The sequence below is a fragment of the Chaetodon trifascialis genome, chromosome 19 (assembly GCF_039877785.1).
Source record: "Chaetodon trifascialis isolate fChaTrf1 chromosome 19, fChaTrf1.hap1, whole genome shotgun sequence".
Taxonomy (NCBI): domain Eukaryota; kingdom Metazoa; phylum Chordata; class Actinopteri; order Chaetodontiformes; family Chaetodontidae; genus Chaetodon; species Chaetodon trifascialis.
In genome coordinates, this window is record NC_092074.1 from 20,316,192 (window position 1) to 20,342,815 (window position 26,624).

At 42.9% G+C, this 26,624-nt stretch overlaps 3 protein-coding genes across 6 annotated transcripts in view; 1 reads left to right on the top strand and 2 right to left on the bottom strand.

Moving 5' to 3' along the window:
- Positions 1-318: 318 nt before the first annotated feature.
- LOC139347278 (palmitoyltransferase ZDHHC14-like) lies at positions 319-18,746 on the bottom strand. The gene is made up of 9 exons (XM_070986735.1): positions 17,981-18,746; positions 14,641-14,801; positions 11,581-11,724; positions 10,928-11,065; positions 7,941-7,989; positions 6,362-6,464; positions 6,044-6,153; positions 3,673-3,781; positions 319-3,208 (listed from the first exon to the last, which is right to left on the bottom strand). The coding sequence occupies exons 1-9, from the start codon at positions 18,262-18,264 to the stop codon at positions 2,768-2,770; spliced, it is 1,539 nt and encodes a 512-aa protein (XP_070842836.1). The 5' UTR covers positions 18,265-18,746; the 3' UTR covers positions 319-2,767.
- A 626-nt stretch (positions 18,747-19,372) lies between these two features.
- On the top strand, positions 19,373-24,878 carry tmem242 (transmembrane protein 242). The gene is made up of 4 exons (XM_070986736.1): positions 19,373-19,496; positions 20,306-20,406; positions 22,201-22,338; positions 22,792-24,878. Exons 1-4 carry the CDS (start codon positions 19,412-19,414, stop codon positions 22,903-22,905), a joined length of 438 nt encoding a protein of 145 aa, XP_070842837.1. The 5' UTR covers positions 19,373-19,411; the 3' UTR covers positions 22,906-24,878.
- Positions 24,282-26,624, bottom strand: part of arid1b (AT-rich interactive domain 1B) — a 40,278-nt gene continuing 37,935 nt past the window's right edge. For all 4 annotated transcript variants that reach the window (XM_070986733.1, XM_070986734.1, XM_070986732.1 and 1 more), the window contains one exon: positions 24,282-26,426. In XM_070986733.1, the coding sequence (XP_070842834.1) occupies positions 25,384-26,426 (1,043 nt within the window). In that variant the 3' untranslated portion in view covers positions 24,282-25,383. The remainder of the gene's footprint in view (positions 26,427-26,624) is intronic.

Here is a 26,624-nt window from a genome sequence, read left to right on the forward strand (position 1 = left end):
AAATGGAAGGATTTTATTGTTAAAATCAACACTGCATCACTATCAGTCAAAACCATGTGAAACTTTTAAATACTCTCTATGCTGTTATTTTTAGGGAACTTGATGCAAAGCCTTGTAAGACTTTTGAAGACCTGCAGATCTCCTGTGTTCATTTATGGAGTGTTTATCTTCACTCTTCACCTCTTCAGCTCTGTTTCCCCTGAAATGTTCTTTCAACACAGTTTCCACACAAGTGATGATTACTTTGATTACCGATTAATCTGTAGGACAAAAAAACAAACATAGTCTCAAACTGTTTATATTTTTGATTTTTTGGAATTTCTTTTAACCGTTAACTGTTCAATTATTGTCTGAAAAACACTGAATCATATATTTATTTATTTAATCAAAAGCAGTAGAAATGTACAGTTTCCTGGGGGGCATTTGTTAGAAAAAGTATCAGCATGAAATCAACAAATGGTGCACAAACTGTGACACCAATGACAAACTACAGCATGTAGAATAAGTATCTGACCTTCAGAACAAAAGCAGGGGATTAAAATGTTTTACCCTTTTATGTGATGTGATGCAGCATTTAACTGTCAAAGCAGCTGAATGAAAGCACAAACTGAAAATAATTAAAATATTATGAAATCCCACATTCCGTACTTGACAACAGCCGAGTCACAGCCTGTTAGATTGTTAAAGCATGAAACACCTACTGGGCTAATCGCCTATAGAGCTTTAAATAAAGTTTTGTGAGTTTGAACAGTGTTGGAGCTTCTGGTGGATCCATCAGAGCTCAGGCCCGGCACCAGAAAGTGGGAAAGTGAATTTAATCCATCTTTGCCAAACATTTGGTCTTGAAGTTTGGTGTCATAGCGACTGTACTCGCAGGGCTGCTGCTAGCTCTTGAGCTAACCGCCGGCCAGCAGGGCTAACAGCAGAAGCAGTCTGTCTCCCAGAAATTACATTCATATAACACAGAACTGTTTTCCAAATTATGTTGTGGTGTAAAAAATAAGCGCTAACATTGTGGTTTTGGCTAAATGTTAATAAACAGGTCACATGTCAAGTCACTGCTGACATTAAGAGCTGAGAGTCTAAACAGAAGATAACAATAATGCTAATATTGCAACAAGCGGAAAAAGTATTGCAGATATTTATATATATCAGATACTTTGGTGCAAAACAAATGACATAACTTGTCAGTGAATATATACGTTCAGTATCATCATTTTTGCAATTTTCCACAAACGAACGGTTTCCTCATTATGCTAACAGAACAGCTAGCGGTTTAGCTTTTCCAAATTATCTGCATATAGCTAATAATAATAATTTCTAGAAGACAGAGCTGCTTGAAGATTCTCTCTGTTGTTGAATTAAACACAATTGTTCACTATTTTATTCAATAAAAAGTTACTGAGGAGGGAAAATAAAGTTCTCTAAGCCAATGAGCTTGCTAACGGTCAGTTAGTGAACTTGTTGCTGTGTAGCTTAGCTCAGTTGCTAAGTGTCCACAGTTTATCAACACCATGATGAGTGAGTGAAATTTTGGCGTTTTGGTGTGACTGGGCCTTTAAAGAGGTGAACTCCTGCTGAACCTCTGGCAGTGTTGTTGCTTTGCTTGAAACAAACAGGTGGTCTCAGGTCTGCAGACGTTTTTGGGAAACTCAGTCTTACGTTTGTCCCCAGACTCAAATGAAAACCTGAGGATTTCAGGATTCAGCGAGCTCCTCCGAGAATAACAGTCAGTCCTCTTCATTCCACAGAAACATTGAAAAACTTCAATCCACCTCAATCCACCTCTGGATCTGTCAGAAAGACAGATGTTTGTGGTCATTTTGTAGTCCGTCATTTTGACTTTGGTCCTGGACCCGGTCCAACTGCAGCTGAAGGCGGACGCCCATTTGGCACCGGAGTACTTTAGCTTATTCTGGATAAAATGTCATTGTTTATAGCAGGAAACAGTTTGACTTCATCAAGACCACAGAGGAGCATGAAAGAGGGAGCAGAGGGGATTCTGTAGGAGTCACAGCACATGGAGGAGGTGAACAAGGACAAAATATGGCTTTGGTCCTACAGAAAACACTCAAAACAAACGGTGGAACAAGGCATCTGAAACATTTCAGACTTTTTGCTCTTCCCATCTTCTGAAAACAAAAAGAACATCTGATTTTGACTCCTCACTTGCTTTCAGATTCATTTCTGGACTTTCTTTGCTTCCAGCGTTTGTATATTCTCTGGACGCTGGCGTCTACATTTGTTCTATTTTTGTTTAAAACCTCCTGGAGTCCATCAACCCTTCTCTGAATCCACTGAGTATGTTCTATTCATAGCAACAACTTTATTTATATCTCATGTGGAGACAAACTGAGAGAAACAATCTGAAAGTGCTGATTTCAGACACAATGTTTTCCAAACTTTCAATTATTAATTTTATTAATAATTTAAAACAAGTTGAAAACAGACTATTTTCTAGTTTAACTTCTTATTTTTTCTGCTGTATTTGAGTGTATAAACAGTTTTTTTTTACAGTTGCCTGTGTCATTTTACTTGTATTTGGGTTTCTTGGCAACTTTATACTTTGTGAAACAAAGGGAAAACTAATGCAGAGAAGGTCGGCAGCTGGGCTCCAGAGAGTTTTAAAAACCACCAGACTTAATGTTTTTCAAATGTAATGAAAATTAATCCGGTGTTTGGAAACATGAACACGGGCGTGATGAGCTCAGGTCTGACGTCACAGGAGTCAAACAGAGGTTAAATTAAAGAAATGTGGTTGTTTGGCTCAGACGGAGCTGAGCTTCACCAGCCCTCTGACAGAGTCCTCGTGCAGAGCGTCCTGGCTGGCGGGGTCATACAGGGTGGTAGGGGTGGGGACAGGTAGGTGTGGGTGGAGGTGCAGGTGGGCGGGGCAGGGCAGGGCGCCCTGTGGGGTGGTGCAGGGCGTCTCCTCCGGGCTGACGAAGTGGTGGTGGTGGTGGTGGTGATGATGGTGGTGGAGGTGGTGGGCACAGTGGGAGTCGGTGGCGGTGTCCCTCAGGGTCAGGACGTCTCCCCCGCAGGATGGAAGGGAGGGTTGTGAGGGGGCCAGGTAGGCGCAGGGGCCCCCCAGTGTGGTGGTCTTCCCTGGCAGAGGGGCCAGAACCACAGGGTCACTGTGGAGCAGAGGAGTGGCGGCAGCCTGCAGGACAAACTTGGTGCTCTGGATGCACTGATCCTGATCACACTGAGGAGGAAGATTTAAAGGAAGTAAGTCAGCGATCTGCTCGTCAAAGGGAAACACGTCCTGTGACAAGTCCTGATGCCATCATCTGTGATGTGTCTGTGTGAAATGTTCAGCTCCAGATGTTTGCTAACTTCTCACAGAGCTGTTGGTTTCTTTGTAGATAAAAGAGCTTGGTCTGTACCAGCTCTATATGGAAAGTGTCCTGAGACAACTTCTGTTGTGATTTGGCGCTATACAAATAAAATTGAATTGAATTGAATTGAATTGAGCTGTGATCTACTGCAGCTGGAGAGCTAACCGCTAACACGCTATCCACCTGGGAGATCCTCAGGCTAATCAGTCACACATCTTTCTGTTTTCTCTGCACTGTAGCTTCTCTTCGGAGTTTTTTTCCTCCATTTCTTGACGATTTATGTAAGACATAAAATTGACATTGATCAGCAGTGATGTCATCCTCCACCTACCATGTGACTGCGGAGCTGAGTGGAGGCGTAGCTGCCGCCGCCGGTCCCATTGGATTGGGAGACGGTTTGTGGTGAGTCAGACTGGATCAGACCTCTCCTGTCAATCAAACTGGGACACAGACAGAGAGAGAGATGTCACTTTACAGAAAAAAATGGATCTCAGGGATTACATTCAATTAAAATTCAAGCTTTGCTCTGATATAAAAGAACACGTATTTCCACAACATACAAATACACAGAAGGAACACACGGAGAGGCAGTGATATAAAGCGCATGGAATCAAACTAATTGTTACTGATATAACTTAGTTCTGGGTATTAATGTGCAACTAATCAGAGACATTTAGTGAAGCTGACAGAAGCTATGAACTCACAGCAGCCTTGTGACTCCCAAATAACACAACAAAGGTCATTTTTACTCAAATCACACATGCACTGACTCCACAGGGTCAAAACATCATGGGACACAACCAAACTTCGGCGCTCACATGTTGATTGACAGCAAGATGGACCATTCGGTGCGCTACTTACACCGGTGGTCTGCTGGGACTTACAGGGTTTTAATGTGACGTCTGGATCCTTGGACATCTCAAATTATTTCTCACACTTCCCAACTCCTTTGCTACCTGACCTAAAAAAGCCCTTTTATGTGTGTGCGTGTGTGTGTGTGTGTGTGCGCAGATGGATCTCACCACCTGTCGTCCTGTACACTCGGGGTGTCAGCAGGTGGAACCAACATGTTAATAAGCTGTCAACACTGTGACACACACACACACACACACACACACACACACACACACACACACACACACACACACCAGCTGGTGATGGTCTACCAAGCAGACTGTGTAATGAATCAGTATCCATATGTTCAGCCCTGAAAAACAAACATCTCCACCTTCATCGATCACATCTTCCTCCTCTGCTGACACGCACTCTTATTTTGAAAATCCAGCTCTCTCATGTCTCTCCCCCCCAAGGCAGCTCACTCTCTGTCCCCCATCATCACTCGACCACTGAAGTGTTTTGTTTCATCCGTGTCAGGCTGCCCGGTCACGTCAGAGAGCTCCTGCCAGCCCTCATCAATCAATCAATCCAAAATCAATAATCAAACAGGCTTTTTTCTGTTTGCCAGGCCTGGACACAGCTGGCAGGAAGCAGATAAGTGATCCAAGTCTGTTTATATCCGAGGAGCAAGGAATAGTTGAAATCAATATCACAATATATATCACATCAATATGTATACACCATATGGTCATAAGTATGTGGACAGACGAGAAGAGTGGAGGCTGTTAATGCAGCACATTAATGAACATGGTGTCCACATACTTTTGGCATGCAGTGTATATTAAAATGGAACTACACCTCAGATCCTACGCTCTGTTCTCAGAACCAAACCTCATTTAATTTTTGCTTCTCTTTGCTCCCATTAAATCTGAGAGCAGCCAATTGAAACAGCCTGAATCAGCTGCTTAGAGGATGCTGTACACTGTGTTGGCAAAGAGTCTCAGAATCACCAGCCACGTCTAGAGATGGATCATATATTTCCTCCTGTGATGATGATATATGACAGACAGGCTCTGTGGATGGAACCATAAGAGCTGACGAAAGCTGAAAGCAGATATGCTTCTTCTCTGTGCGAGATGAATTGTAGAAACTGCAGCGATCCGTAGTCTGACTTTGATTGTTTTTTTGATTAATTTTGCAGCTCGGTTCGTTGGCAACGAGGGAGACTGGCAATACCAGGGGAGGGGAAGAGCCAGCTGAGAGGAGAGAAACTGTACTCGGAGAAGGAGAGGAGGAGGGAAAAGAGTGTAATTACTTCCAGGAAGGTCTCAACTGAAAACTGTCCTCATTAAACACAGAAACACACAGTCTGCTGAGAGGGGAGGAGGAGGAGGAGGAGGAGGAGGAGGAGGAAGAAAAAATGAAGCAGATATGAAGGCAAGCAGAAAGAGAGCTGTGAGGGACGTGATAAAAGTCAGATTCAGCTCCAACAGGTTTGATAACCAGCTAACAAGTTAAAGACGACAGCACGAACGAGCGATGATGAATCTGTGAAACTAAAGAAAACATGTTTGTTTTTTAACTTTGGCAGCATGTTGGCAGCAGAGACTAACCAGGCAGCAGCATAATTTGTTCCTCTAAAATAGGCTAAATGTACATTATCTGCATTTTTGTTGCGTTTGGTAATGCTAAGATTACCAAACATGCTCATAGTGACAATGCTAACATGCTAACGGTTCAACATGACCACAGTCATTAGGATGCATCATCCTGGAATAACGGATATCTGAACCAAACTGTGTGTGGCCAATCTAATCAGGCCCGAGTTGAGTTCTGAGTTTAGTGCTGCAGAGGATGTTACCGACCTGGGAGGCAGAGGTCCACACAGAGCAGCACAGCAGTTGGTCAGGATGTTCCCGTAGCTGTAGGGGTTGTAGTTATCCTTCCCTCGCTTGGTGGACCAGGATCCTTTAATCTGGACCAGGACCAGACCATGACAGAAACAGAGAGAGAGTGTTAGTTCATTTCACCAGAGCCATTAAATGTAAGGTTCGGATCAAGGTTACACATTCTGTTTCTAGAGAGAGCAACAGCAGGGAAGCCGTCTCTTCCTGGTCCTGCTGGAGCCTTCTATGGGACATCCTGGTGGTCCTGGGACCATAGTTTGGGCCTTGTATACTCACATCCTCGTTGGTGGTCTGGTTGGAGCTGATCAGGTAGGTGTGGAACCCCGACAGACCGACAATGGACCAGACGGAGAAGAAACACACCACCACCTCCAGGACGGTGCAGAACAGAGTCAAGGACAAACTTCTTTTCAGATGTTACAGCGATTCAAAGATTTCACAAGACTTTTATAATAAGGTAATATTCATCGTTCTTGAATCTGTGCATTGAATCCCATCGCTCCCAGAGGGCCCACGCAGGACACCTGAATCATTGCTGAACTCATTAACTCATTAACACTAAACAGAATAATTTCTGTGTGTGTACAATCATCCTGCTGAGGTGAGGTTTTGGAGACACGTCATCAGTTCTGGGTGATGTTCTCAAAACCAAAATATCGAAATAAGGAAAATCACTAATCATGAGTGATGGTTCTTCTTTAAGATGATAATTTCTCCAGAGACTTGATGTGTTTTTGGTTTTTCTTTCTTTCTTTGTTCCTTTCCCTTACTTTACCTTCTTCCCTTTAATGTGAGTCTCACACTTTGTGCCTGGTGGAGACGAGTGAGCTGCGATTGTCGCTAATAACCAGAGGAAGGACGGCAGTGGACTGAGGCAGAAATGAACAGAAAACATCAGACAGAGAAGAGAGTGAAGAAGCTGCTGGAGCTGAATGTAAATGTGGCCCTCGGAGCGTGCGACAGAGGTGCAGTTTGACCTTGGCAATGCATTATGGGGCATATTGACCTGTGGTCGGTGACTGTGTCAGAGTCATTGATTTATCAGAAACACACACACACACATTATCAACCTACAGAGAGAGAGCGGGGGGTGTATGAGGGGTAATTAGTGCCTCTTGATTTTCTGTGTCGGCTCTGAACAGGATGTGTGAGGATGAATGAATGTGTTGTGTTGTTGTGGTGACACCAAGACAAACAGAACGACCACAAATGACCACACACTAATGCTGCCTTCCAGGCAACTCGGGAATTTCCAGCCTTCTGCTGGAAAAGGTAGAGCGTCCACAAAGAGTCCACAAATCCATCTTCAACGACTTCCTGAAGGAGCATGACGCAGCGAAGCAATGGCGCCCATGGAAATGCACATTATAAAAGACAAACCATCAACTCAAAGGCAACCTAGAGCATATTTGCCTGTATTTATCTTCTAATCCTTAAGGACTAGGATGCATTTGTAAACTGGTGAATGGAATATTTAATTACCTTTCCAAGTATATAAGTGTCTGTTTCTACTGCGTCATTTGTCCTCTGTTTCATTATATATGCAGGGAGGCTGCACTGCTGAGTTTAATTGTGTGTGAACTTGCACAAGAAACACCAGATCGTCACGGTCAGCCATGTTTTTGTTTACGTTTGGTGTCGTGATCCTGGAGTGCTTGAAGGTCAGAAGTTTGAGCTTTCAGCTGCGAAATTCCGACCTCTGACTCGGACTGGAACGCAGCACTAATGTGTCTGTAAACACAAGCAGGAATGGAAAGTGTGGATTATTTATGTGCATGAATTTACTGGATGAAAGGTCTAAATGAAGCTTCATAGTCACAGGAGTCCATCCAGCCGTTTAACAGTGAAAGGATATCTGGCCGGGCTGTCTTTGAGCGCGCTCAGGAAACCCGTCCGGTTTGATCCTGCAGAGGGACAGAATGTGTGTTTTGGTTATAGACCAGAAAAATACTAACAGCACTCTCAAAACTCAATATTGTCTAATTACCCAGCATACAACAGGACATTTGATGAGCTTTTACGGGGTTCTGCTGTGCTAAAGCTTCTCAGACAGGCCTAAACGTTGGTGCTATGAAGCTTTTTACATCTACAGTATCAGCAAGAACATTTTTCACTCCCCCTGTTTTCACAGAACAGTCAAATTTCTCACTGAGCTGATTTAAAAAGGAATAAAAAAGTAGAAGAACAAGCAGATCTGCTTTAAAATAGAGGGATGTTGCTCATTGTGGCTGTGATTATGACTGGAGTCAGGATGAAGAATGACCCACATACGAGCTCCGGATGGGATTAAAATTTAAAAGGTAATATAAGGAAATTAACTCCCACCTCCACTGGAGTCTGAATGAGGCTTTAAACTGATTTTGTCGCCTCCAACAGCGTCCACGGATATCTCCAGATATTCTGCTATTGTCCTGTTGGTGGCACCCGAGGAAACGTCAGGAGGTCACCAAAATCAGGAGGACCATGAACACCCACAGTGAATTCACTGCTGAACTGGTCATTATTTTCTTTAAAGCTGCTCGTCACGGACCAGCGTTTGAGCCGGGACAACAAGCGTGAGCGCCACCAGCAACGAGGCTTCCAGGAGACCGCATTCCAACAGATCTCTAAATTTATATCGTGTAGATCAAAGTCACGACACTCTGCTGGATCTTTTTATAGCTCTGCTGCTAAAAACAGAAAACAAGCAGCGCAGTGTTGAAGGAGACACGGGTTTATCTCAGACAGTCTGCTGGTTGTTAGTTTGAATCTGAGGCAGCCCGAGGCTCCAGTGTCTTGTCTGTTCAGACCTGCAGGGCAGGAAAACAACATCAGCAGCCTCAACGCAGAGAATTAGGTCAATGACGCGTGACGGGGAAGAAGCAGGCAGGCGATTTTAGATCCAGAAACACAAAATCAATGGTCAGTCTTAAACTTCCTTCCAGGCAGCTATGGATTGGATCAACCTGCAGAGAGAGATAATGCATCTCTGGAAAAGGTTGGACGACAGAGAGATTAACTTTTATCTGATTAAAAACACGGATTACATGATTTTCTTTCTGTTGCAGAGGAGGTGGAAGTGTTTTAAGGCTGAATAAAACTGGATGGTGACACACAGCTTAATAAGCTAACAAGGTCGGATTTAATTTGCACCTGTGAATGAATCCACTGATGGCAGCGATTCCGGTGAAATGATCTGATTTTGCCATTTTAAATGCTCAAATGAGTCTTTACAGCGTACGATGGAATAAACACCTTCTGTGTTCCTTCTTAGCAGAGAAGGGGGGAACATTTGAGCACAAATTTATCACCTTTTTTTCAAAAAAAAGACCCATCAGCACTCACAGCTTAAGACACTGTGACCACATAGGGTAAAGAAAACCAGTACTGGTGTAAAAACATGTAAAAAAAAAAAAAAAGATTACTGAACAAATTGAATAGAAAATGGTGCTTCGCAGTGAATCTGGATCCTCAGTAATCAGGTTTTTGCATGTGAACTGTCTGAACCAGCAGAGTCAGTGACGTCTGATTGATCAACGACAGGAAACAGGAATGGACTGCGGCCTCAGCCTCTCTCTGACAGCCTGTCAATCATACGGCGGTGGGCAGGGCAGAGGCGGGTCGATGCCTCATCCATTACACAGATGAGAAGCTGCGGCAAAGCTGCAACACACAAAGGCCTCGGAGGAGAGAGCCAGCCGGGGGTTATTCCACGTACTCATCAAAGGTTTCCAAGCAGAAAATGGCTCCTACCTGGCCGAGGATTCTCAGAGTGACGCCACAAATTTCATCGACTTTCTTTACTTGTGAAATGACTTCGATCTGGGTTGATAGTTATCAGAGCTGCCAGGAGATAGAGGTCAATAAACTAGACTTGCAGGCAGTCAGTTAATCAATTTGCCAGTCAAAGAAAGCTGATGGATCAATTGTTTTTGCATTAATCTTGAAAAATTCCAACATTATCTGGTTTCAGTTTGTGAGGATTTGCTGCTTTTTCTGTTTCATGAGGTTGTAAATAGAATTTCTTCAGTTTGTTGATTATTTATTAGAATAAATAATGAACATTTGTCATTTTTACATTTCATGAACTGATTGATTAGTCATTTAATGAAATACCATCAGCAGAAAAACTGATAATGAAAACGTTCTCTGGCTTAAAATGTGCTGAGTCATTGTGTAGCACAGTATCACATAATACACAGCGACAGCAGTACTGCAGACAAACAAGTGGTGGAGGAAGTATTCAGATCCTTTACTTCAGTAAAAGTGCTTATACCACACTGTAAAAACATGTTGTTTACCATGTTGAAAGTAAAAGTCCGACATTTGTAAACGTAAAAGTGTAATGAAGAAAAATGAGCTTAAAGTCTAAAAAGTACTCGTTCTGCAGCAAAACGGTTCCTGTGACTGTTTTATACATTAACTGCGATTCCAAATAAAGCCGGGATGTTGTGTAAAACATCAATAAGACAGAATGTGATAATTTGCTAATCCTTTTTGACACATAGTCAGAGTTGTGTATCAATAGATAATTATCGCTCATCCATAATGGATGAAAACAGAGAAAATGTACAAATTCTTCATTGGTTTATGTGTGAAAATCATTATTTGTAAAGTAACTATGAACTAAAGCTGCCAGACAAATTTAGTGACGTAAAAAGGCCATTTTTTTACTCTGAGATGTAGTACTCAAAATACTCAAGTAAAGTAGAAGTGACTAATATTATACTTAAGTACAGTTCTTGAGTATGTAGTTACATTCAGCACTGCAGTGGAACAGAGAGTGTGAATATAAAGAAATCAATACGTGAATCACAGTGGAAGCTGTGTGTGGAGGAGGTGGTGTCAGGCAGTGTTACTCACTGAGGATGACGTGTGTGATGACAAAGGCGAAGATGAAGATGGTGAGGAAAGACAGCGAGAGGATGAACAGGTAGAAGAAGCGGTAGTTCCTCCGTCCAACGCAGTTCCCGACCCAGGGACAGTGATGGTCGAAGCGCTCTGAGGGAGGAAACGTTCAAGCTTTATTTTATTATTAAACTGGGATGAAATCAGTCTTAAACTAATAAAATATTTAAAATGAACTGAAACAGAACAAACACTCATATTTACTGAAGCATTCAAAATCTCATAGTCAAAACATCTCAAAGGGATGAACTCCTGCTGTTTTACTGCAAGTCAGTGTAGCAGCAGTGCTGAAAGAAGTACTCAGAACATTTACTTAAATAAAGGCAGCAATGCCCCATTACAAAAACACTCCTGCATTCATGCATTTACTAAAGTAGAAGTATTTGAAGAAAAATGTACTTAAAGTACATGTCATATGAGACTTACATATGCATTAAAGAGCTTTTTCATGTTTTTCTAAAGTTTCAGCTGGTTAAGGGAGAGAAAACTGACTATACATATTTTGGAGTAGTTTAAACTATAATGGATTATTTCTTATGATGTGGTCCAATGTTTTGTATGAAAACTCTTTATCTTAGTCTAAACCTAGCAGACGCCCACATACTGACCAACGCAGTTGTCGCACAGGCTGCAGTGTGATGCTCGAGGAGGTCTGAAGATCTTGCAGGTGAAGCAGTATTTCAGTTTGACCGTCTGCCCGTTGATGAGAACCTCTCGGGTGCGAGGTGGTGGTCTGGAGCATCCTGCTGAGTCTGAGAAGCACACAACACAAACAAACAAGACAGTTCAAGTATTTACAAGCAGAGACACAGTTGCATCAGTGGCATCTCCCATCGCTTCTATGCAGATGATACTCAACTCGATGTCTAAAAATGGAAGACAAACAGAAGTTCTTGTTTTTGCTCCATCCAGTCTGATTCCTCTTCACTGGCTCCATCACATTCAGAATCCAGTTCAAGGTTCTTGTGATCACTTGTAGAGTTCTACAGGGTCAGACAGCTGTCTACACAGGCGATCTACTGCAGCCATCTGGTCTGATCTGGGTTTGTTGGTTTTCCTCGATCCAGGACTTAAAACTAAAGGAGAGTTTGAGGTTGTGGCTCCTGGATGCCAGGGTGTTGCTATGCTAACTGTATAGTTGAAAACTAACTAGCCTATCACAAATACAATATGTAAACCAAATGCTATGCTAACATTAGCACAAAGCAGAGTGGATGACATTTGAGTCAAGTCTGAATAGGCCTGAAAGTGCTGAGCCTGACAGTAAATGAGATTACTTCATTGACTACAAAGACGATGTGTAACCATTGTGATCATGCTAATATGCTAACATTAGCATTCAGTTCAAGGCAAAGCTAAGCTTTACACTGATGACAGCTGATCCAAGCAGATCTGAGCCTCAAGAGTCTGAGATGTCCTAAAATGGCCACCATACAGAGAATAAACCCTTTCATTTAAATTTACCTTTCCTCTGGCGCCACTTTCAGGACAAATTTCTATCTGGATTTAACTGACAAGTAGCGAAGATCACGAGGATACTTGTGTGTCTGCAGAGTTTCAGTCTCTCCCCTAAGGTGAGATTACTTTCAACAATCGGGATCATAAAATCCTCAGCGGCCCTGCAGAGTACGTTCCTGCTCAGTGAGATAAACTGCAGTGTGTAAATTTCATGGAGTTTCTCAGCTGACAGGATTTGCAAAGCCTCCTGGGAGGAAACACGAGCTGCATCACAAACTACACATACAGCATGAACAGACTATCCGTTTAGCTTCCTACATGTTGGAGTCTCTGGATGTCAGCTCAGACGAGACGGTTTGCTGTCGGTCAGTGGCATCAACGCAAAAGATTCACCCACGAACAAAATCCTCTGATTGAGGCGAATTCACTGAAATCAATCAATCTCCATGTGACACTGAGAGTGAAGCAGACAGGAAATGTGCTGCAAAACCAAAAATAGGAGATAAATCTTCACAGAAACACATTTTAACATTACACAGTAATTTCATCTATTGTTACTAAATAAGAAAATGACCACTAATGGGTGACTTTGGGAAAACCTTCTTGTCTGTCTTAAGTTTCATTTGTCAGACAGGAAGCGAGGACGTTGTTTCAAGCTGTGCATCAGAGAATAAATTCCTGACCATCATCAGCAGACAAAACACAGTAAAAAATAACCGCCCTCTATTTCTATCCTTCCTCCACATCTCACACACTGAGCTGAGCGCATCTAACATCCAGCTTCTTCTCCCATATTTGGTTGTTCTCTCAAGCCCCGGCTCTGTGGTGACTGACAACTCTGTCGCTCCACAGATTCTGTATCCACCGAGAAAATATATAAATAAATAAACAAACAAGAAAAAATAATAAGAGGTTTCTTAAAATAGATCAGAGATCTTCGACAGTGAAGTTCAGTTTCTGTGGAAACGGCTGATTGTTGAGATGCATTTCTGACAGAGCGAAGGTCTGAAGCTGAAGAGATGACATGTGACTGAACACACATCTAAACACACGCACACAGCAACTGGAGGAGGTGTGGAGTGACTTCCTGTAATGACTCAGTATCATTAGTGAACAGATTATTCTGCTGCTGATTTTCTTACATCTGATAGGAGCAGAAGCTCAGCGAGTAGAAGTGATGCAGGGAGAGTCTGGATGACAATCAGACAAAAGTAACTGATGATATTTAACAATGACAGAAAAGTTAAGCTGAGAAAAGTCTACAAGTTTTACTTTGTACTATCAAAATGAGAAATGAGAGCGGTCGAAAGCAACTAAGTACACTTACTCAAGTGCTGTACTTAATACTGCTATTTTGAAGTACTTTACTCAGGCTACTTTACACTACTACTCCACTACATCCCAGAAGGAAATACTGTGCTTTTTACTTCACTCCAATAATCTGTAGTTACTTTACAAATTAAAATTTTAGACAAAAAAATATCTGATAAGCAAAGACTAAACCAATAGTTTCCAACCTCTTTGGGTTGTGGCCATCAGTTGTTCCCCTTGAAAACTTCTCCCATGGTTTTACCTATAAATGTTAAATTACCCAAAAAAGGTCCAATAGAAGAATTTCTCATTAATCATTAATCATCTCATATCCTGTCAGAATCATCTGGTGACCCCTCGGAGGGGCCCGACCCCTAGGCTGGGAGCCACTGGACTAAACTAGTTCAAACAAGCTCCACCTCCAGCAGCTCCAACAGTGCAATGCAGCTCTGACAGATATCAGGAGATATTTTACTGCTCACATTTAAAGTACATTTAGCTAATAATACTTCTCTACTTTTACTTAAGCAGAATTTTGAATGTCAGATTTTTACCTGGGGTGGAGTACTTACACTGTTTTATTGGTACTTTTACTTAAGTAAATGATGCACTTCCACCCCTGTCTTCCTCCAACAAAACATCTTTGCTTGAGCTGTTGTTGATGGAGTATTGAGGCAAAACCCAGGGGCCCCCAGTCTACCTGAGGCGTACCTGTAAATATAACTACATGTCAGAGCCACAAAGGTACCACATGGACACAACAAGTGATGTGATTGGTCAGTTTAGGCTGTTGTCTGCTGGTGGAGTTTGTTGAATGAAGGAAGCATGAAGGAAGAAAGACCCGTTGCAGCTTGTTTTCTACATATGTTTGATATGATTGTATGTGTCTCTGTGGTTACCGATTTGCCTCTCCAGGTCGGCAGCCTCCTCCGGTGTGGCTCGGGGCAGAACGCCGGGGTCGGTGAAGCTCGCCCTGAACAGCATCCCCATCACGAAGACGAAGAGGATGCCGCCGATGGCCGGGATGGCCGGGGTCAGGTTGGACGCCAGGAAGGGACAGCTGCACACACAAGGACGGAGACAAATAAACAAAGTGAAGGTCTCAGCTGATCGCAGCAGCTCTCAGTTTCAGGACATGGTGAAACAACAAATACACCAGAGGCTCAAGTCTTTGACCGACCAGTCTGGGGAGAGCAGGTTCTTTAAATGTTCACTGTAAAATCCGTTGGTCATAATCCAGCTAACTGTCAATAAAGAGCACTTCTGCAGGTTTTGGCTGAAGGACTTGTTGCCTCCTTTTTCAAATGAACTTGTCAGTGATCTGTTTAGAAAGGTGTGACTGTATTGTTATGTAATTTTGTCTGTTCATGTGTTGATTCTCATAGTTTGCAGACTTTTGAAAGTCAAATTAAAACACTGCATCTCCTGCCAGTTATGTTTGGTAATTAGCAACTTTTTTTAGATGATTTGTTTGCTTTTAAAGGAGTTTTAAGCTTCTGACGGGTAGAATTAATTCTTCTTACTCGTAAATGAGAAATACAAATCACCACGTGGTTTCCAACTGAGAGATGTGTGATGCAGATTCCTAACACCTTAAATATGTGGTGAATCCAGTGTTAGGTTTTTCTGTCTTCTGCTGTTACTGTAGTGTTTTGAAAATTGCAGTGAAGAATGTGGGAGGAATAGGAGAAAATAAAAATTCAGACGTCTTAGCTGTTTTTGTTTTTATTTGTGAAGCTATGTATTTTGTTGACTTAATGAAATGTTTCTGAAAAATGTCCTAAAATGGTGAAAAAACATCCATCAGACACCTCAAAGTGACGTCTACAAATGTCAAAGTCACAGAGTGTCAACAAGAAAGCGCAATTCAAACGACTTTTCACATAGAACTGCAAACATTATCAACCTTCAGTGGAGACAAGAACTGCAAAATAAGATCTAAGGGAAACTCAACACTTCCAGCAGTGGTGACTTTTTGGATGAGGATCTGTTTTTAATCTGTCTGATGTTGGCTAAGAACCGTTCTCATCATGAAATTTGTTCATGGACTTGGTACAACCAGTGAAACCTCTCACTTGATGCTTCATATACCATCGACAAAAACCAGTATGTGCTAGCTCAGCAGACATAACGACATCGGCTTTGCTCACAACATTTGATAAATCCTTTATAAAAAACAAAAATAAAAGTGGACCCGAGCAGCTCCCTTGTGGAACACCGCAGGATAAAGCTGTCATTGAGCAGTTCATTCAGAGGTTGAGTTTGACAATTTTAATTCTGTAGTCAATGACGTCAAAAGCTGCTGTAAAATCCAAAAGTACAGCCCCAACTACTTTCCTGTTATCCATGTGTGTCAACCATTGGTGAGTCCTGTGTACTAATACAGCGCTAGTGGAGTACCCTGGTCTATAAGCATGCTGTGCTGATGTACGTGATCCATCTTTACCGAAATAATTTAGCATTTTACTCAGCACAAGGAGTTGCTAATACATCTACAATTGGAGCCAATGGGACCTGTCTTTCCATCTTTGTTTGAAGGTGTAATTTTAGACTCTTTCCAAAGCTATGTAAAGGACGAAATAAAAACACTGTTTAAACACTGTTCAGCTACAGAACAGATATATTTTACAGATTTCTTTTATTTTCAGCATAATGCACCAAATTATCGAGACAAATTCCTTGCATGTAAAAACCTGATTCTATTTCAGATTTTGATTATGCACAATTAGCCACGACATACTTATTCACTTATCGTAATTAGTGATTCATCTTCTGTTGATGGATTAATTGTTTTAGCAGCAGCATCTAATCGTTCCCCATTAAACCTGAGGGTGAGTGTCTGTTGCTTTGTTGTGGATTCAGATGTGGTTTTCAGGGACCTGGTCTGAGGCTCAGGATCGACTTGTCATCAGGGGAAGCAGCATTCTCAGTGATGTGACGCTCGGAGGGTAAATTTAGCTACGACGAAGCTTCTGTGGCTGTTTTTGGCTGCAGAGCTGAAACTAACAACCTTTACCTGATCAGGATTGCTCTCATTATAACTGCACACCGCAGACGTCCTGTCGTGGGTTTGTTGTCAAGAAATCCTCTGTGACGAATCAGAGAACTGAAGCACAGTGAGGAGAAATCTGCAGAAAACAGCCTGAGGTTTGGTAGAAAAAACTGAAATCACATTCCTGTCAGAGCTGAACTCCTCACCGAGGATACAGAGATCATTTACGCTGTTATATTTAGACATTTCCAGGAATACGGAGGGTTTAATGACCTGGAGAGGACTTCAGATTTGACCCTTGAAATGAGATAAAATCTGCTTGTGACCTGTCATAACATCAGTTGTGATGTTTTTCTTCTAAGGTTGTTTCATTTAAAGCATTTTTAGAGGCCTGAAGCACAAAAGTTTGCAGTATTTTGCAGAGGAAAAAAACTGGAGAAAAGACAGAAAACAGTAAACAGAAATATTGTTCTTTGATCTTCACTTAATCCCAAGAGAAAACCACTCTTTCCCCCGGATTTCTCACTATAAGAAGTTTGGCTTTAAAAGCAAACTGTGGATAATGAATCATAACAAGACTTTACATTTACTTAAGCATTTTACTAAAATAAATTATGATTTGTTATTACAGATTAAGATAAAATAAACTCTTGTGTTCCTCAGGGGGGAAATGAGGAAGCCACACAGCACAGTCATTAAAATGAGCTCCACATATATCAGCTGCAATGCTGAAGTAATGAACACATGAATTCATCAATAATTAAAATTAAATAATATATTATTATGAAATGGGCCGTTCTGCATAATGAGCAATTTCATTTCATTTTTATTGCATTCAACATACTTTGATACTTCAATGTAGGACTTTTACTAGTACCAGAGTATTTCTACTCTGTCATATTGATACCTAAGTAAAAGATCTGAGTACTTCTTTCACTTTCTACACACTAGCCAGTGTAGCACATCATCTAATCTGATGTCAAAAAGGGGACATTTAGAATATTTAAAAATATCTAAAAACAAGAATTATAAGGTCTGCAATAGACCAAAAATAGTTGCTGACAAGGATTTATCTTCTGGTCTGAGTCATTTGGTCCAGGGTTTTTCAAATCGGATTTTTTTGATTATTAACCCGTGTGTGTGTGTGTGTGTGTGTGTGTGTGTGTGTGTGTGTGTGTGTGTGTGTGTGTGTGTGTGTGTGTGTGTGTGTGCGCGGGGGGGGGGGGGGGGGGGGGGGGGGCACTCACTCGAAGGTGAAGAAGAGGCCGCTGGTGAGCAGGATGAGGACCAGGGTCAGGTAGAAGACCCCGGTCTGTCTCGCCATCATGATCCTCCCGCCGCAGTAGAACCGGTTCCTTCCCGGGAACACCTGCCACTTCCTGCGGGGGCTGCGGCTCCTGTGGCCGGGGCAGGACGCCTCTGGTCCCTCGGCGGGGGCCCCGCAGGAGCCGCTGCTGCTGCGGGTGCAGATCTGGTTGTACTGGCACGGCTGCTGCTGCTGGTCCAGAGACGCATGGTGGATCTGAGACATGTGTCCTCACAGGTGAGCAGACAGGTAAATACTGACGGAAATATTTTAAAATAACAGAGCTGTGCGCGTGTTGCTGCTGGCGTTCAGGCTCTCCAAATGTTCAGTCAGCCCCCTAAATGAATCCTCATGTCAGGGGTTTCTGCCAGGAGCCACAGCAAAAGCAGAACCGACATTTTTAATCCAGAATCTTCCGCTTTTATTTTCCAATATTTCGTAAACAAACACCAACTCGTGGTCAGACGCACGCGCGCGGGGGTCCAATATCCAAAAAACACCCCCGCCTCGTGCCCATGCAGCGTCCCTCTCACATAATCCAGCGGTTATGTCCGCGATAATGGGTCCGGTTCTGGATGGGGGACGGAGCGGGACGGGATCGGGACACAGCAGCGGCTCTGGAGGATCAGAGGGTCTGTGTCTGTGGGGAAAAGGAGGAGGAAGAGGAGGAGGACGTGAAGAGCATCCTGATCCTCCGCAGAGCTGCTGGAGCTCCGAGACCCAGGCTTCACAGATCCTCTACTGAGATGAGCATCCACTCTGCAGGGAAAAAAGAAACCACAGTGAACCGTGATCAGCAGTGAAATGTAACTATGTACATGTATAGACTTCAAGTACTTGTACTTAACTTGACTTGTTCTTTTCATGCCACCGATTATTTCTACGACACTGCTGTTCTGGGGAAAATATTGTACTCTTTACTTCATTACATTTATCTGACATCTTTATTTACTGGAAACTTGTAAACACATGGCGATTTTATAAAATACGACTAACAAATGAGCAAGTGTATACATGTTAGATAATCTGATCTAATTGCAAATTCGAATAGTTTTGAGGAAAGAGAGTGAGACCTCTTCATGTTCTCCTACAGAAAGCCGTAATCTTTGTACAATAGACGATCTTTGCTCCAGGATTCAGTCTCTGACTCTTTCCGCCCTCTCCGAAATAAATTTAATAGATACTTGACTTAAATTTGTAAAAATAAATGCAGACAATATCTTCTACATAGAACAAACTATGGCTAGAGTTATGTTTTGTGGATCCTAATTTTCTACTGCTCTAAATTAATATTTGATTAAAACACAGCGTTGTAAAGTTCCTATCGTTGTCGTTTCTGTCCGGTGACTTGACGCAGGCGGACTGAAGCAACATGACAGCAGCTCGTGAAAACACAGCAGTGAGTGTGGGAGAAGGAGCAGAAAGTGATGAGGAGGTCAAACTGCAGATGTTAAAAGGCAAGTTAGCAGTTAGCTTGTAGTTTACATTCACTGTAACTGTTAGCAGACGTTGCGGTTTGTTGGGATTTACTCGTGTTTTTCTGTCCGAGGTCACAGCAATGTCGACCTGTCTGCTCCTCGCTCTTCACTTTTACGTACCAAACCCTTAAAAATCAGGCATTTTTATGCTTCTTTAGTTCTTCAGAAACCCGAACACCATGAAAATACGATACATGACTGCAGCTGAATTTGTAGTTTAATCCTGCACGGGGGCGTTATTTTTCCTGTCGTGCAGTGAGGGCGTGACGCCAGACTCCATTCAAAACTTCTATATTTAAAGTTTCTGTGGTCATTCTGAATTCCGCCTAAGACATTAATTGTGATAACGATTGTGTCTGAAACATTAAGTCTTTCTGATCAATTCGGCTCAATAAAATCAATCAAAAGCCCATATTTGTTGTTGCTTTGCCCTCTTCCACTGAAATACATTGTGATGATAGACACTGATGACGTTCACCAAATTTTAATGTGAATTTTCTGAATATAAAAGAACTTGTTTTCAGCTTTGTGACGATGCATTTTCCAGCTGATCCAAGAGGCCTTTTAAACAGTTTATTTAGCTGAAGATGGAGAATTTTTTTTTAACCCATAATGAACATTTTATCCTTCAGATTACATTCAAAATCAACGCATTTGGAGACACGTGGTTTTCACTGGACAGGAAGGGGATGAAAAACTGTCATCTGAAAAGCAACTAGTAACTAAACTGTCAGACAAATGTAGTGGAAAACGGTTTCTCAGCGTCTCACCTGACTTCCTGTGTGCAGGTGCAGCGTTTCTGACCACGGTGGCGTCTGCAGGGATGATCGCAGGATTCGGCTCCACGTTGGCACTTGCCAAGAAAAAAAGCCCAGAATGGTTTAATAAGGTACACGTCTCCCACCGGCGAATATCCCTACATCTCTACAGTGCAGAGACATGTGTTTATGCCTCCATCTAATCAACAGACTGCAAGTTATTGATCTGTTTTAGTTATCAGACTGCAGCTTTGGATATTTGTGTTTTTTTTTCTGTTGGCTGGTTTTTGTTTGTGGCTTCCTGTTGAGCTGTAATTCTCCTTTCAGTTGGAAAAATGCATTTTTGCACGAGACATTAAGGACTGAACTTTAATGCGACAAAACAGTTTGTTGCGCCGAACAGTTCAACAAACAAAGAATCAAATCCTTCCCGTGGCCATCAGCAGGCGTCAGGACTGCAGCTAACGACTGTGTTCATTGTTTGTGCTTAAAATGTCAGAAAATGATGAAAAACAACAGGAAGTCAGTTACTGCGTCCTGGCTGCTGATTTGTGACACTCAGCTCATGAAGGAAATTAAGATAAAACAGACTCCGATCGATGCAGTTAATGTCAGAAAACACTCTCTTCCCTCTCAGGGTTGTAATTCCGAGTGTGTTTTTAGACTCAGTGTGATTTACGCTTTGACGTTATCTCCCATGTCCACATGCTCCTTACAGCCGCACTGAAGACAAACACGGGGCTCAAGTTGTGTTTCTGTTTAAGCAGTTAACTCAATTTTGTCTGATTCGAGAAACGGCAGCCAGAAAGTTTTGGTATTATGTTTGAAAAGTGATATAAACAACTATAAAAGCAGCTGCTGATTGATTTTTTTGTATTGAGTAATCACTGATAGGTTGAGCAGGTGGCACACGTTGGCGGCTCTTTAGCTGTACAGCTTTTCCTCGTGTGTGTGTGAGAAGCCGGCCGTGATGTTATTGACGCTGCCATGTGATTTAGTTTGTCTTGTTTTTCTCAGATTTCTGACCTTCACAGTTTCCAGTGGTGACAGAGATTAAACCCTCTGACCAAACTGAACTCAAGCTGAGACACATCTGCTGTCCCTCCTGACCAGACGCGATGAAAACGTCTCGACACATTCCTGAAAATAGCCCTCAGAACAAACTCTGCATGAAATCTCAGTATTTCTCGACACGGCCTGTAAACGCGTCCTGTCAGCTGGAACTGCGTGATTATTGGCTGCTCACAGGATCTGATTAGACATGACGCACATGGACGTTTGTGTCTGAGATAAACTCGGCGTTCAGGCACAATCGAGCGCTTATTCCCGGACTCCGTTTCTGTCACAGACTCGTCTTTGTTGTCTCACCCTCGGTCCCAGAGGGCCCAGATAAAAGTAAAAGCCGTCAAATTAGATTAAGCGTGGGGCTTCATGTGGTGGAGAGGAGTCAGCGGGAACGTTTCTGTCCTTTCGTGTGAAACTACAATAAAACTTTATGGGGAATGAAAACATATAAACCATGTGTAATCTGGCTTTTCTACACATTAAGAAGTCGTCCTGAAATGATTAGTTGATTGACAAAGAAATAGATTTTATACAGTATGTGGCCAAAAGTATGTGGACAGCCTTGTTCTCCTGCTGCAGGGTCAACATCTGGAGGACAGACCAAAGCCAGCTGAGGAGGCTGTTCATGAACACGATGTCTCAGTCACACACAGCTGTCCACATACTTTTGGCCACGACTGTATCATCTTTATGTCATTGGTTTAAAGACTCTTGGCTTTAATGTCATGCTACATTTTTGCATTTCAAAAAACAAATTTTTATTTATCCGCTCATTTATTTCCTGCTGCCTTCATGTTGTCTCTCTGACTCTGGTCTGTGTTGTCTTTAACTGACTCTGGTTCTGTCTGGTTCCCCTGCAGGGCGTCGTAGGCACAGCAGCGGCCCCAGAGAGCGGGGCCTCTCTGGCCCTCAGAGCTCTGGGTTGGGGCTCCCTGTTCGCCTGCTGTGGAGTCGGTCTGCTCAGTCTCACTGTGTGGAAAGTCCTTGGTGTTCACAGCGTACGTACCAGCCGCTGGGGACACACTGAAGTTTATCTGTTTGATTGTTTTGTTTTAAAATTTCCAAAAATAAGTTGTAAATTTTAGACAATAAGTTGAAATGATTCAAGAAAAAATGTAGTATTGTGAGGAGAAAAAAATACAAAAAATTCTGTAACAAAACTAAAAAAAAGTCATTTTCTAAAGCAGTCAAAACTGAAAAATTACTGAAATATCTAAAGAAAAAACAAACTTTCAAGGACAACGTTGAGATTAAAGTGAAATATTATTAGCAAAACGTTTCCAAAAATCAAGTTGTAAAATTTCTAAGATAAAGTTGAAATATTTAAAGAGCAAAAAAAATCCTGGAAAAATTGTTAAATTTCTCAAATAACATTGAAATAGTTTGAGAAAATAAGTGAAATTTCTGGAGAGCTCTCTGTTACCAGGTTTCTCTCTCGGTTTCCTTTTCAGCTGTCGGAGTTCAGACAGAAGATGCAGTCCTTCTTCCCGTCCATCCCAAAGTCCACCGGGTCCTCAGCTGGATCTGAACCTGTGGACTGGGAGTCTGTCTTCAAGTCAAAGTAACCTGCTGCTGCTGCTGCTGCTGCTGCTGCTGGAGGACCAATCAAACGAGACAACACAGAGACTGGAAATAACTGCTGAAGAGTTACTCAGCAGAGACTGGAGAATCCTCTGGACCAGTTTGGTCCCAGTCTGGTACCCAGACTGCCGCCCCTTCTCCTTGAAAAATATTTATAAAGATGTGTGTTTGAGTGTGTGCTTCATTTGAACAACAAACATTTGTTTCTCTGAATATGAACTTGTGATTTGACCGTCAGTGTGTTGGTTTGTCTTTTTTTTCCCTTGGAAGAAGAAGAAGAGGAAGAGGAGGTGGGTGGTTTTAAGCAGGACTCCATTGAAAATATGTTAAATTCTGGAAAGCAGACTGGTTTTAACATACTTGTTTCATAAAGGTCAGAGGTCGATGTTCGACTGCTTGTTCTTGATGCTCTTCGGTCGCACTTGTTTTTCTCACTCGGACACCCTGCCCTGCCTGAAGGCGGGTGGAGGTAGCGGCTAAAATAACGGCTAAAAACCCACCGGTACAGTTCTTCTTTCATACTTTCCAACAGTGATTCTTTCTGAAGCAGCTTCAGCTAACAGGGAAAATATTCTGTTAGCATTCTAAAGTTAGCCCAAAAAAGGGTTTGAAAATAAGTCAGAAAGTTGGACTTAAGTCCAGCACTGGAGGAAACGCCGACTGACGGTTACAGAAATGTCTCTGCTGCTGCGTTCAGACTCTAAATAAAAGCGTGGTGGTTGTTGAGGCGTCGCGTCCGAACTGAAGGTTTTAGCTCCGACGCTTCAAGTTGTCCGTCGTCATCTTGTAAACGCAAACTCTTGCCGTGCTCTTATTTTGGTATCTCATCTCTGCCCGCTGTGGTGCTTTCAAGGACATTCCAAAATTTAAGGACTTAAAATCGGCTAGTGAAAAAACGCGTTTGAGCTGTGTTGTCGAAAATGCATTCTGGGAAATTCAGAGGCGACGTTGAAGATTAAAGAGTGACGATAAACCTGTGGAGACAAACAGGAGCTGAGGGACAAAATAATCAGAGAAACGTTTTTTTTTCATCATGAACGCCGTCGCAGTAGTTAATGCTGTTAAAGTTGACGCTCTTGTCATCAAGATTCACTTAAATTTGGCTTTATTTTCAAAAATTAGTAATTAGAAAAACTAGTTTGTTAGATCTTATTCTTCTTACATTCTTCTTACTACTTTTATCTTTGTCCTGCAGATTTGACTTAACATTACCGAATCTATCTAACGATTTTGTTTTTCCCGTGACTATCAAATCCTCAGGGGATCAGCTGTGGCTGCAGACTTTCAGTTTAGCTTTTAGATTTCATCAAAAATGTTAAGTTTCTCACTTTTTCTGCTCACAAACCAGCCAAGAGCTGCGTTCACAGTGCTCAACCAGAGTTCATGAACGTTTATTCTTGTTGTGGAACATATAAAGATTTCATCCTGAAGAAACGTCTGTCAAATCAAACAGGAGACGCTCTGGATGTAGAGATTTTCTTTTTTTCTCTCTCTCTTTACATTTGTTATAACTGTTTTTGAAGTTGTGTCAGTTAGCAACATGATGAGTACAGTCCCGCCCCCCGACCTCCTGTACATACAGTCTCTCAAATCAAACACACCCTCCCAGATCCGACCCCCAAAACATCCTGAAACTGTGGATTTTTCCTTAAATACAGAAACAAGTCTTCACCTGCTGGGAAGAGAAACTAAACGTTCGGGTGAGCAGAGTTGTGATTATTAATGATGATAATTCATCAGCAGTTACCGTCACCGAGTCAAATGTACATCGTCTATTCACAGGAGGATGATGGCGTTGGAGGGAAATTTGGATTTGATTGGTGGAGGACACATACAAAGTTCTTAAAAAACAGGAAGTGACGCTTGATACTGTTGTGGTTCGGCAAAATACTGATGGTCAAACTGCAGATGATCAAATTATTCACATTTAAAGTAAAAAAAAAACGCCCAAAACAAACCTATTGCACCAAAACAAAGTACATGACTGAACATCAGTGTTTCCTCTGTCATACCACATGAGAAAAGAGAGGCCTATCTACAACATATAACTATTTAAATAAATCTGACCCCGCCTCCAAAATCTAACTAACCCCGCCCCCCAGAAACAGCCCCGCAAACAGAAAGAAACGACCACGTCTGTTTAAAAACATCAAAGAGAGCCAGAACCCGAGTGTTCTCCACCGTCACACTTTGGTTAAAACAAAAACAAAACAACAAACTGACAAAAGAATAAAAAAATTAAAAATACAAGTATTAAATATTTTTGTATTAAAATTACTTAAAAATCCCAAATAAACATTTTGCGGATGGAGCCGAGGAGCTATATATATTCTATATATATTCATTTGTATGTAAAAACATTTGTGTTCTGTTCTTTAAATAAAAATATAATAGGAGCCAGTTCGTCACATGGTCGGAGCTGCTTCTAGCGCCACTGAGCGTGCTCCGTGGCGGTGTTCGTGTCACGAGCGGCCAATTTTAAAAAGTACTTCACACATGATGGCAGCCACTGAGGAGTTGAGGGCGGCCGACAGCGAGATGTCCAGCAGCCGGCTCTCGTACAGAACAAACTCCGTCCGGTTCTCCTCCACCCTCGCCATGGCCAGCAGCGCCTTGGCGGCACGGCACATCATGTTAACGCTGGGCGGCTCCGGTGTGGCAGCAGAGTGCAGCATGCTGTGTGAGCTTTGTTGGTATTGAGCCATGGTCACGCTGTCCTCCAGGAAGCCGATCAGAGTTCCCACGCTGCCCTTCTGCAAGGTGATGGTGCGCGCTGCTGTGGGGTCGCCCTGCGCCAGGTTGGACAGGACGGCCACCGCCATCTCCCGGCACACCTGGCTCTTCCTCTCACCCACGAGACGCACCAGCGTGGCGTAGAGCTTCTGCTGGCGGCTGAAGGGCGGCGTGGCGAGCAGCAGGTCCACGTTGCAGTCCTGGATGCTCAGCTTGCACAGACATTCCAGCACCAGTCTCTGAGGGGTGAGCGAGGAGAAGCCTCCCGCCGAGGAGAAGGGGTCCTGGGCCTCAGCAGAAGGGCAGACCATCCAGTGCAGCAGCCCGTCCAGAATGGGCAGGCAGATGCTCTCGGGGTACAGCGACAGGTCCAGCTGGCCCGACATGTTGGCCAGCGTCACCAGTGTGTTTTCCCTGAGCGCTGCCAGGCAGTCCCACCACCACTCGTCCCGGCTACAGGCCAGCCCCTGCTCCTCCTCCCGCTGGTAGGAGGGCGGTGTCCGTTTCCTGCGGGGGTGGTGGTGGTGCAGCAGCACAAGCCGGCCCAGGATCAGCACCAGGCCGGGGTGCCGCGACATGTCGTTGTCATTGCCGGGGATGAAAGACAGGCCACGCACAATGTTGGAGATGCAGACGCAGCGTTTGGCCAGAGAGTCCTGCCAGGACTCGGCCGTGGAGAGCGGAGCCTCGTCCCAGCAGCGAGGCTCGTCCTCCATCGGGCTGATGGGACTCTGAACCAGTGACGTCTGGCCTGTGACCTCTGACGGGGAGCCTTGAGAGGAGACACAGAGTTGTTGTTGTTTTTATTTTTACCATTAAAGGTGCAGTTCACCTGTTTGAACAGTTACTGATGTTGATAAACTGGCAGCAGGCTGTTCAGACTAAATGCTTATCAAACAGGAAGGGAACCACCTAGTGGCAAAAGACCAACACTACAACACATCAGCAGTACATGCACAGTTAAAGAGAA